Genomic DNA, 12189 nt, shown 5'->3' on the forward strand with positions numbered 1-12189 from the left:
ATTCCTTGCTGAAAGGTATCATTGTACATCTTAAGTAATAGGGGGGCAAGTTTTAAAGAAAACGTTTTGTAAAACTCGACCAGGAAACCATCAGGTCCTGGTGATTTTCCGTTGTTCATTGACTAGATCGCCTTGTATACTTCATTCAAACTTAAACGCGCATCTAGGCCTGCTTTCTCCTGATCTGACAACCTGGGCATTTCTATATCGGAACAAAATTGTTGCATTGGTAGATCCTCCAAAGGAGCTTCTGACTTGTACAATTGTGGAGAAAAAAAGCCATAAAAACATCACTTATTTCTCAAGGGTTAGATACCATTCGTCCCGTTGGGCAATCGTCTGTGCAGCCCTCCTACCCTTCAAATAGTTTGCTAGTAAACGACCTGCTTTCTCGCCGTGTTCATATAGGGTACCTCTAGCTTTAAGTAACATTTGCTCTGCTTCCACTGTTGAGATCAGGTGAAATTCTGTTTGTCAATTTTCTGTTTGTAGAGTTCTGGAGTAGAAAATTTAGCGTATTGACCATCAAGATCAATAATGTGTTGCAATGTGTTTTTTGATATTGGTTGTTTTCTTTAAATATGCAGAGAACGAGATTATCTCCCCTCTAAGGACAGCCTTCAACTTTTCCTAGAGCAAGCATAGGTTTGTCTCATTTATCTGATTAGTCTCAAGGAAGCAGTCGATTGATTCATACGTGTAATAAAGTTGCCATCCGATAATAGCGCCAGGTCGAACCTCCAGAAACGAAAATCTCTAGGTTGTGAAGGAAAAAGCATATCTAATTTCAAAGGGGAGTGGTCTGATATTACTCTTGCCTGGTAGTCGACTGAAGTCACTTCAGGAAGTAGAGTGTTATCAATTATGAAACTATGAATTCGTGAATGTGTTTTGTGAACATGGGAGTAAAAAGAAAACTGTTTATCTGTCCTGTGCAAATTACGCCACACATTTGTAAAACCATATTGGGACATGAATTGTTAAAGAGCCTGTGCCATCTTAGAAGGTTTGGGATCTTTTGGGTTGGGTTTGTCAAGGATGGGGTTAAGAACCGTATTAATATTGCCACCTAATATCAGACAATTGGAGTATTATTTTGGTAATGAAGAAACTAGTTTTTTGATGAAATCCTCATCATCGTGATTAGGTCCATATAAACTCACCAGTGTGACAGGTTGCCTGCAGAGGCTGCCAACTACAATAACATATCTGCCATTATTTTCAGACACCTCAAATGGAGTATTTCTACTAATTAATATGGCTGCCCCCCTTGTTTTTGTATTAAATCAAGAGTGAAAAATTAGGTTTATTCAAGATCGACCCAAATGTTGGTCCCTAGTGCGTAGGTGCGTTTTATGCAGGAAAAGTATATCAGCTTTTAGTTCTTTAATATGAGAAAGAACTCTTGCTCTCTTTGTAGCTCCAATAACTTAAACCGTTATTGTTGTACGGCTCGTTGGGAGCCTACTAAAATGAGCTACCTACAAATATGTAAAAAAAAAAAAAAATCTTACCATCACAGATGTTTTCCAGCGGTTTCCATACCGTCCTCCTGTCCACAACTGGCGGGGAGATGGTCATAAATGCCGTCTATGAGGTCAAACCACCGCCTCCGCATGCGGTTCGACCTGCTCCGACTGTTGTGGTCTTTGAGGTTAACCAGTCTTCAGTTTCTTCAGCTTTTCCCTGCACTGGCACGATGTGCGGTAAAAACAATGGCTTGCCATTTTTTCCGCTATGTCAGCAAACACCGTCTCATTTCTAGTAGCTCCATCCAGAGGCTGTTTTTTATGCTTGCTTGACTTGAGCGGCTCACCGTACCCATGGCCAATCAGTAAACAGCAGTCTGTTCACGTCACGTTATAATACCGACTCAGCCTCACTTGGCCCTACTAAGAAGGTGGTACTGAAAAAGTAGGTACCAGTACTGAAAAAACTGTAGTGGAAATGCTCCTAAAGCGAGCCGAGTGGAGCCAAGTCGAGCCAAATCGAGCCATTGGAAAAGGGGCATATTTGTCCTGCAATTGGATATTGAATTCCAGCTCCAAACCTCCTACAGGTTGATATCACCTTGGGCAAGCCGCTTATTCCCAAGGTTCCACATCGATGTATAGATATACTAGGGCTGGGCAATAATTTGATTTTATTGATTAATTAGAATTTGCAATTAATGAAGATTTAATTTTTGGGGAATCAGGATTTTCCCGACACGCCAATGAACTCGTCAGACCTCTGCAGTTGAGTGACACCAGTAGGCCCGTCTCTCACAGAAATGCCGAAAATGGCATCTACAAGGAAGACCTTATTCCCAAAAAAGGCACTACTTCATCAATTTTATGGAACTTGTTTGGTTTCGGGACCACAGACTTTGAGCAATGCACGGCACGTTGTAAAACCTTTTTAAAGTCTGTTGCCACTAAAGGTGGAAGTACTAGGAATGTATTTATTTTTTTAACAGTATCCTGTCCGGCAGAGTAGCGCTCAGAATTGTTGTCCAAGTGCCAAGTAAAAGCCCAACAGAGTTACTTAAACAAGTGGAGCATTACGGCAAATGCTTTAAAGCCCTACTTGATATTTATAAAAGAAACTTTAGAAGAAACTGCTTGGGATTATTTCAATTGTTATGGAGAGAGAAGTGGGGCGAAAGGGAGAAAAGAGTGGAGAAGAAAATGAAGGATGCAGAGGATACAAGATAACAGCCTGCTTGCTTCTACACCGGTAGAAACATTCATATTAACAGCTTTTTAATCAAAAAGTGGACAGTACTTATGAATGTAAGATATATTTAGTGGTAAATGTGGCTCAATATAGAACATGTGTGTATCTGTTAACACCTGAATCTAAACACTTGTGGGTTTGAGTGTGAGCGGGCTTGTGTGTACAAGTTTTCTCCATAAAAATATGTAATAGCGAGTGTGAAGAGCCACAGACCTGCCCCCCTGGATCCGGGACAGACACGGAGGAGATCCGAGCCACAAACATCCAAAGGACCCCCAGAGAACAGGAACCCCAGGAGAACCACTGCCGGGACTACTGCATCCCCAACCCCAGAGAAGAGCAGGGGAGCGTCCCAGGGGAACCACCCAGATACGACAGTGCAGAAGCCCCAGGGAGCTGCAGCGATGAGCCCACAGGTTCTGCCGGCAGCTGTCTACGCTCGAGCAGATCCAGCCATGGACCCAGAGACCCTAGACCCCGGGACATATCACTCCCCAAGCAGAGGCCCGACAGAGCCCAGGGGTCCAGATCCCGGCAAGCAGACACCTGTAGTGAGCCAGCACACACCAAAGAACCCAGCCGTGGACTTGAGAACCACAAGTACACCAGTGGGGAGAGACACCAACCACTGGCAGGTAGTGTGGCAAGGAGGAAATAGGCCCCCACATCTGATGGGGCCCCCCCACCCCCAATAACCCCAACATGAATTTCCCCACAGGGCCACCCCCAACCAGGACAGATATCGAAAACATGCCCCCGAACCCAAACGCTGTGATTCACCTCCCCACAGGGGCACACCCCCACAGGTGAACTCCATCCTCAAAAAGCCAATGAAGCCACACCCACACAGCGCAAGCTACACGCACAGCCCCGCTCCAAGCACCCCCGCCGCATACCACCCCCCACCACACAGCGCATCTCAATGGCAGGGAAAGGGCCCCGCGCAATGCCACCCCAACCCCTGCCCACAGGCGCAACAGGGCAGACGCCACTGAGCACCACGACCACAACGGAACCCCCGACCCAACACCGAGACGGGAAGAGTGAAGTCCCCGGCCAGCGGGACCACATCACCGCCACTGCAACGATAGCCCAGGGAGAAACACTATCCAGCTCAGCCTCACCATCGCCGCTCAGCCGATCCAAATGCCGGTGACCCTCACTTTCAAGAAGAAGACACAACCCCCCCATCCCACACACTGCAGCCCCTCCGTGCCAGCCCACCGCTCCAATCGCCCCCTGGACACGACAGCCAGCAGAGCAGCATACCGACAAGCCCGCCCAACCGTCTGGCGATGAATTTATTTCACACTTGAAACAAAAGCACTCAGTGGAGTGGAAGAAATGCTGCTCAGGACAGCAACAGACCAGAAATCCCTGCCAAGAGACAACTCCCCTTAGGGGAATCATTTTCACACTGTGTTCCCAACAAAAAAAAAACGGGGGCCCGATGGAAAGCGATCACAAATACTGTCGCGTTGTTTATTGCCAAAGATACTGTGCCTATTTATACAGTGGAAAAGTCTGGAATGTACTACCTAGCCGGAAATATTTTGCTGAAGTTGCCTTGCCCCACGTGTACAACTGCACACGCGAAAGGAAGCTGGCTGCTGTAAGTTTTTACTCTGCCACAACAGACTTGTGACCCAATCGGACAATGGAGCCATATATAGTTTGACTGTGCATTTTGTCGATGATGACTGGGCTCTACAAAGTGTCTGCCTGCAAACAGCTTACTTTCCTGATGATCACAAAAGTCAGGTCATTGCCGAGGGGTTAATAGATGCTCTGAACTCCTGGAGCTTTTCCGAAGACTGACTCATCTGTATGACAACAGACAGCGGCACTAACATTATTAAAGCTCTGAAAGACATTGGGTGGCCAAACCTCCAGTGCTTTGGACATAAACTACATAATGCCATTGGTAAGAATAGAATCTATATAGTAAATCTTATTTTGTATTTTATATGCTTGTCATACATAGTGTCTTTTTTGTAATTTGACATGCATTCATGGCCATTTTCCCACAGAAAATACACAGTACACTTAATGCTGAGCAATTAACGTATTTTAATCAAACAATACATATTTATACAAAATTTACATGCATGTACCATAATAATTCATGATGGTACATGTACCATGTGACTATGTGTGTGTGTCCCTACATCTGTAAAATAATATCTGAGAAAACAAACGCATCAGTAACCTGATGCGTTTGTGTTTTCATTATTATACAGAGAATGTTGTGAAGGGCCCACGGTTTGAACGTGCCATAGGGGTTTGTAAAAAGGCTACTGCTGCCTTTTCTTACAGTTGGAAAAAACGAAGAGAACTGAGTGAAGTACAGGCTGTGCTTGGTGAACCCCTGCTTCAACTAATAACAGAGTCCCTAACTAGATGGGGTTTGCGTCAAAAAAAGGTACAGAGATTTCTGGAACAGGAAAAAGCGATAGTTCATGTCTTGGGTTCAGACAAGAAAAGCCGACATCTTGTGCCCAATTGGCAAGATGTTGATGTTTTGGAATCTGTAAATAAGGCTATTAGACCCCTCCAAGAGGCCAAGTCATCTGGCGCAGAACCCCATCACTCTCCTTCTTGGTCAAATAGCCCTTACACAGCCTGAAGGTGTGTTTGGGGTCATTGTCCTGTCCTGTCCTCCGTGCTTCACGTTGGGAACTAGGCATGTAGAGTCCATCCATTCACCTCCTTTGCGCCGCACAAAGACACCGTGGTTGGAACCAAAGATCTCAAACTTGGACTCATCAGACCAAAGCACAGATTTCCACTGGTCTAATGTCCATTCCTTGTGTTCTTTAGCCCAACCAAGTCTCTTCTGCTTGTTGACTGTCCTCAGCAGTGGTTTCCTAGCAGCTATTTTACCATGAAGGCCTGATTCACACAGTCTCCTCTTAACAGTTGTTCTAGAGATGTGTCTGCTGCTAGAACTCTGTGTGGCATTGACCTGTTCTCTAATCTGAGCTGCTGTTAACCTGCGATTTCTGAGGATGGTGACTCGGATAAACTTATCGTCCGCAGCAGAGGTGACTCTTGGTCATCCTTTCCTGGGGCGGTCCTCATGTGAGCCAGTTTCTTTGTAGCACTTGATGGTTTTTGCACCTGCACTTGGGGACATTTTCAAAGTTTTCCCAATTGTTCGGACTAACTGACCTTCATTTCTTAAAGTAATGATGGCCACTTGTTTTTCTTTACTTAGCTGCTTTTTTCTTGCCATAATACAAATTCTAACAGTCTATTCAGTAGGACTATCAGCTGTGTACTTTATCCACCTCCTGCACAACACAACTGATGGTCCCAACCCCATTTATAAGGCTTGAAATCCCACTTATTAAACCTGACAGGGCACACCTGTGAAGTGAAAACCATTTCAGGTGACTACCTCTTGAAGCTCATCAACAGAATGCCAAGAGTGTGCGGAGCAGTAATCAAAGCAAAAGGTGGCTACTTTGAAGAACCTAGAATATAAGACATATTTTCAGTTGTTTCACAATTTTGTTCAGTATATAATTCCACGTGTTAATTCATAGTTTTGATGCCTTGAGTGTGAAGCTACAATATTCTTAGTCATGAAAATTAAGAAAACTCTTTGAATGAGAAGCTGTGTACAAACCTTTGGTCTGTACTGTATACAGGTCCTTCTCAAAATATTAGCATATTGTGATAAAGTTCATTATTTTCCATAATGTCATGATGAAAATTTAACATTCATATATTTTAGATTCATTGCACACTAACTGAAATATATCAGGTCTTTTATTGTCTTAATACAGATGATTTTGGCATACAGCTCATGAAAACCCAAAATTCCTATCTCACAAAATTAGCATATTTCATCCGACCAATAAAAGAAAAGTGCTTTTAATACAAAAAACGTCAACCTTCAAATAATCATGTACAGTTATGCACTCAATACTTGGTCGGGAATCCTTTGGCAGAAATTACTGCTTCAATGTGGCGTGGCATGGAGGCAATCAGCCTGTGGCACTGCTGAGGTCTTATGGAGGCCCAGGACGCTTCGATAGCGGCCTTTAGCTCATCCAGAGTGTTGGGTCTTGAGTCTCTCAACGTTCTCTTCACAATATCCCACAGATTCTCTATGGGGTTCAGGTCAGGAGAGTTGGCAGGCCAATTGAGCACAGTGATACCATGGTCAGTAAACCATTTACCAGTGGTTTTGGCACTGTGAGCAGGTGCCAGGTCGTGCTGAAAAATGAAATCTTCATCTCCATAAAGCTTTTCAGCAGATGGAAGCATGAAGTGCTCCAAAATCTCCTGATAGCTAGCTGCATTGACCCTGCCCTTGATAAAACACAGTGGACCAACACCAGCAGCTGACACGGCACCCCAGACCATCACTGACTGTGGGTACTTGACACTGGACTTCTGGCATTTTGGCATTTCCTTCTCCCCAGTCTTCCTCCAGACTCTGGCATCTTGATTTCCGAATGACATGCAGAATTTGCTTTCATCCGAAAAAAGTACTTTGGACCACTGAGCAACAGTCCAGTACTGCTTCTCTGTAGCCCAGGTCAGGCGCTTCTGCCGCTGTTTCTGGTTCAAAAGTGGCTTGACCTGGGGAATGCGGCACCTGTAGCCCATTTCCTGCACACGCCTGTGCACGGTGGCTCTGGATGTTTCTACTCCAGACTCAGTCCACTGCTTCCGCAGGTCCCCCAAGGTCTGGAATTGGCCCTTCTCCACAATCTTCCTCAGGGTCCGGTCACTTCTTCTCGTTGTGCAGCGTTTTCTGCCACACTTTTTCCTTCCCACAGACTTCCCACTGAGGTGCCTTGATACAGCACTCTGGGAACAGCCTATTTGTTCAGAAATTTCTTTCTGTGTCTTACCCTCTTGCTTGAGGGTGTCAATAGTGGCCTTCTGGACAGCAGTCAGGTCGGCAGTCTTACTCGTGATTGGGGTTTTGAGTGATGAACCAGGCTGGGAGTTTTAAAGGCCTCGGGAATCTTTTGCAGGTGTTTAGAGTTAACTCGTTGATTCAGATGATTAGGTTCATAGTTCGTTTAGAGACCCTTTTAATTATATGCTAATTTTGTGAGATAGGAATTTTGGGTTTTCATGAGCTGTATGCCAAAATCATCTGTATTAAGACAATAAAAGACCTGAAATATTTCAGTTAGTGTGCAATGAATCTAAAATATATCAATGTTAAATTTTCATCATGACATTATGGAAAATAATGAACTTTATCACTATATGCTAATATTTTGAGAAGGACCTGTATATATATAACTCTTGTTAAATCTAATGCAATTTGATTCTGTGCTATATTAGTCCCAAAAGGAGGAGAATATATTTTGGTAATGGCATAAAGTGTTGACCTTCTGTTTAAGAAAATGTATTGTCAAAATACTGTAAAGTCGAAACGTTTTTTACCCTAAGACGAGGCACTTTTATTTATTCTTTTATTTTTTTAAGCTACTTGTTGAAGTTATACAAGTGAACTTAGGCTTGTTTTGAGATGCATACTCAAAACCGATAAACTAGCTAATATGTAATACCACAGGAATTTTCTGTTGTATTTTCAGTGTTAACAATGGCACGCCTGCCATCTTGGTAAATGGCCTGCATCTTGTTCTACGAACATGTTTAACAGCTTGTATTTAGTTGAGGTTTTAAGTCAGGTCAACTTTTAGGATTCAAATAATAGCAAGTTTCTGAAAATAATTTCTATAATTTGTTTTCATGAAATGAAAGAGGAAACAAAATCAATTAATCAGATTTGGTAAAAAAAAAAATGGGACATTTTATTTTTATTTTTAAGCCATATCGCCCAGCCCTAGGATATACTGGCCTTTTTGTGTGTTGACCACTATAGGTTTATTTACCATTACTGTACCGAATTTGGTACCCATTTGACTTAATTTGTTACAATGGCAAGAAGATGTTGTGAGATTATGATTATTTGATTATGAATATTTATAAAAAATATATAATTAAACAATCATAATTAATAATGTATAATACAACCAACTTGGGTAAAACAAGCCAATAAATTGAAGCCAAACATGGAAACGTTTCAAATACTAACCGCTGTCTCATATTTCTCAATAAAACAAACTGGAAGACGAAACCTTAGACAGCCTGTAGAGCTACGTTGACGAATGTTTTGACAATATAGTAATGGGCAAAACACAAAAATCTGCATCCATGACCACACCAGCATCAAGATGCCCCCGTTCAGAATACTCGACCAGCGCCTCCACTATCTCTCCAGAGGGTTAGGGCTGATTTCCTGGACTCTATTGACAAGAAGCTACCCAGTCTGGATGCTCGTCTTACCCTGGTGGAGGTTCTCCACAAGGAATTTCAAGCTCCGATGGAATCTCTGGAGTTCAGCCACGAACAACAAGCTTCACTCCCAGCCAAGAAACAAATACTGAGGGATAAGGTAAAGAAACCGATGGAATGATGCAGCTGTCTGAAACAAATAAATGAGGGAGACTATCCTGAATATACAAGGTTGGGGAATGCGGGACAACCTTGTCTTCTCCAGCATCCTGGAACGGGCAGAGGAGGACGCTGAATCCACTATCTGGGAATTTCTCCAAAGTCAGCTAAAACTCCCAAGTGACGAGGTTAAAAACATCACATTCCATCGTGTTAACTGGCTCGGAGGTAAGAAGCCCGACAACAACTGGCCTCGGACATTTGCAGTGAAATTCAGGCACTAGAAGCAGCAAGAGCAGGTCAGGAGTTGTGGCAGAGAGCTATGGTTAACAAACTTCCGCATTAAAGACACGTTCCCAAAGGAGATCCTCGATTAGAGGAGAGTATTATTTCCAATCAGGAAGAAATATATCACTGAAGTGGCTGTAGATAAACTGTTAATGGTCAGTTGTTCAGGGACCAGGAGATCACTCCGTGGCTTTATTAGGAGCAACAGCAAGATAGTCTAAAACATATAACACTGATTGGATAAGGGGTTAGATAGCAGAGTTCTAATCTAATGTAAAGCACAGCTCAGCACGACAAAAGCATGTACCTGTAAGGCAGGAGTAAAGAGATTCAAGACATTTTGAGTAAAATCATAACCAATCAAAAGCATGAAGCTTCTAATAAAAGCATCAAACCAAATTGAAAATCCTCAAAAATAGCAAAAAAGGCTTTATCTAAGTACAAAATAGTAAACATATGGTATTTTTTATTAACAATGTAATAACTATTCCTTTTCAGCTTAAAATTAAAGCATTTAAATCACTATATACATATGTGTTTTACAAAATAGTAATTTTACCATGACACCATGAAGCCAATATATTTACACTCAAGGTTATCACACTATTGTGGCATCTCTGATTTTACCTACTGTACTTTTAACTGAAAATATTCATAAGATTTCTTTCTCTAGTTTTAATCATCTTTGTAACATTGTCGAGTTAAAGTTGTTCATAATGCATGTAATGTGTTTTAATGATGTCTGCAGATGTTAAAGAAGAGGTTCCTGAAGAACAGAGTCCTGATATGGACCAGCAGGAGCTGGAGCTCCTCCAAATAAAGGAGGAAAATGAAAGAATCTGGGCCAGCCAGGATGGAGAGCAACTGAATGTGAAGAAGGAGACTGATAATACCAGGTTTCCAGTAACTGTTGTTGATATGAAGAGTGAAGAGGATGAAGAGAAACCTCTGTTCTCTCAGCTTCATCAACAGCAAACAGAAGACAGAGATCTTCTAAGCAGCAGCTCAGGTGACCAGATAAAAGCAGAAATTAAAGTAGAGGACTGTTGGACAGCAGAATCCAGCAGGAACCCAGATCTAAATACTCAGGGAGGCTCTTCCAACTATTCAAAGACTAAACACTCTGAAGATGATGATGATGATGTGAAGTATCATAAATCTGAGCTTAAACACTTATCAGACTCTGAAACTGAAGACAGTGAGGATGATGGGAAGGAGAGCAGGACTCCAGGGACAGACAGAAACACTGTCAACAAATCTTTCAGCTGCTCTGAGTGTGGAGGAAAATTTGCTAACAGACGCTCTCTTCAGAGTCACATGACATGTCATCCAAGATTAGCATCTTCAGATTGTTCCAGTAATGAGACGTTTTTCAGAGAGAAGAAAATTATAGATCCACTGACAAAAGTCCAGACGAGTAGTAAAAAGTTTAACTGTGGTGAGTGTGGTAAAGGTTTTAACTGGAAACATGATTTAAAAAGACATATGATTGTCCACATAGTAGACAAACCTTTTGGTTGTGATGTTTGTGGAAAAAGCTTTGCCTACAAGTCACATTTAAACAAACACACGAGAATCCACACAGGAGTGAAACCCTTTGGTTGTGATGCATGTGGAAAAAGATTTTTGCGAAAGTCAAATTTAAACAAACACACGAGAATCCACACAGGAGTGAAACCCTTTGGTTGTGATGCATGTGGAAAAAGATTTTTCCAAAAGTCAAATTTAAACATACACATGAGAATCCACACAGGAGACAAACCCTTTAGTTGTGATGCATGTGTAAAAAGGTTTGTGCAGAGGTCAACTCTAGATAAACACATGAGAATTCACACAGGAGATAAACCTTTTTGTTGTGATGGTTGTGGAAAAAGATTTTACCAAAGTTCAGATTTAAAGAAACACACGATAATCCATACAGAAGACAAACCCTTTAGTTGTGATCTTTGTGGAAAAAGATTTGCTTCCAAATCAGATTTAAACAGACACATGAGAATCCATGCAGGAGACAAACCCTTTGGTTGTGATGCATGTGCAAAACGATTTGTGTCCAAGTCACATTTAAACACACACATGAGAACCCACACAGGAGACAAACCCTTTGGTTGTGATGCATGTGGAAAAAGATTTGTGTCCAAGTCACATTTAAACACACACATTAGAACCCACACAGGAGACAAACCCTTTGGTTGTGATGCTTGTGGAAAAAGATTTGCTTCCAAGTCAGATTTAAACAAACACACGAGAATTCACACAGGAGACAAACCTTTTGGTTGTGATGCTTGTGGAAAAAGATTTGCTTCCAAGTCAGATTTAAACAAACACAATAGAATTCACACAGGAGACAAACCTTTTGGTTGTGATGCATGTGGGAAAATATTAGCCTGCAAGTCACTTTTAGACATGCACATGAGAACCCACACAGAAGTTAAACCTTTTAGTTGTGATATTTGTGGAAAAAGATTTATCTCCAAGTCACATTTAAACAGACACATGAGAATCCACACAGGAGACAAACCTTTTGGTTGTGATGCATGTGGAAAGAGATTTTACCAAAAGGCACATTTGAACAAACACATTAGAATCCACAGAGGAGAGAGAAGCTCTTTATTTGAGATGCTTGTCTTAAAAGATTATACAAAAAGTCAAATTTAATCCCACACATGATAACTCACAGAGGAACTAAACCCTCAAGCTATGATGCTTGTAAATATTTTGCCTTCAAGTCATCTTTAAACATCCACAGAAGAATAG

The 12189-nt window shown here is 42.0% G+C and overlaps 2 protein-coding genes across 3 annotated transcripts in view; both read left to right on the forward strand.

Annotated features, from left to right (window-relative positions):
* Positions 1-12189, forward strand: part of LOC124861420 (zinc finger protein 260-like) — a 680754-nt gene that overhangs the window by 354459 nt on the left and 314106 nt on the right. The window lies entirely within an intron of this gene.
* Positions 10222-12189, forward strand: part of LOC124861149 (golgin subfamily A member 6-like protein 7) — an 85772-nt gene continuing 83804 nt past the window's right edge. Inside the window, exon 1 of the mRNA XM_047354671.1 lies at positions 10222-10578. Within this exon, the coding sequence (XP_047210627.1) occupies positions 10222-10578 (357 nt within the window). The remainder of the gene's footprint in view (positions 10579-12189) is intronic.

This window comes from Girardinichthys multiradiatus, chromosome 24 (assembly GCF_021462225.1).
Source record: "Girardinichthys multiradiatus isolate DD_20200921_A chromosome 24, DD_fGirMul_XY1, whole genome shotgun sequence".
Taxonomy (NCBI): Eukaryota; Metazoa; Chordata; class Actinopteri; order Cyprinodontiformes; family Goodeidae; genus Girardinichthys; species Girardinichthys multiradiatus.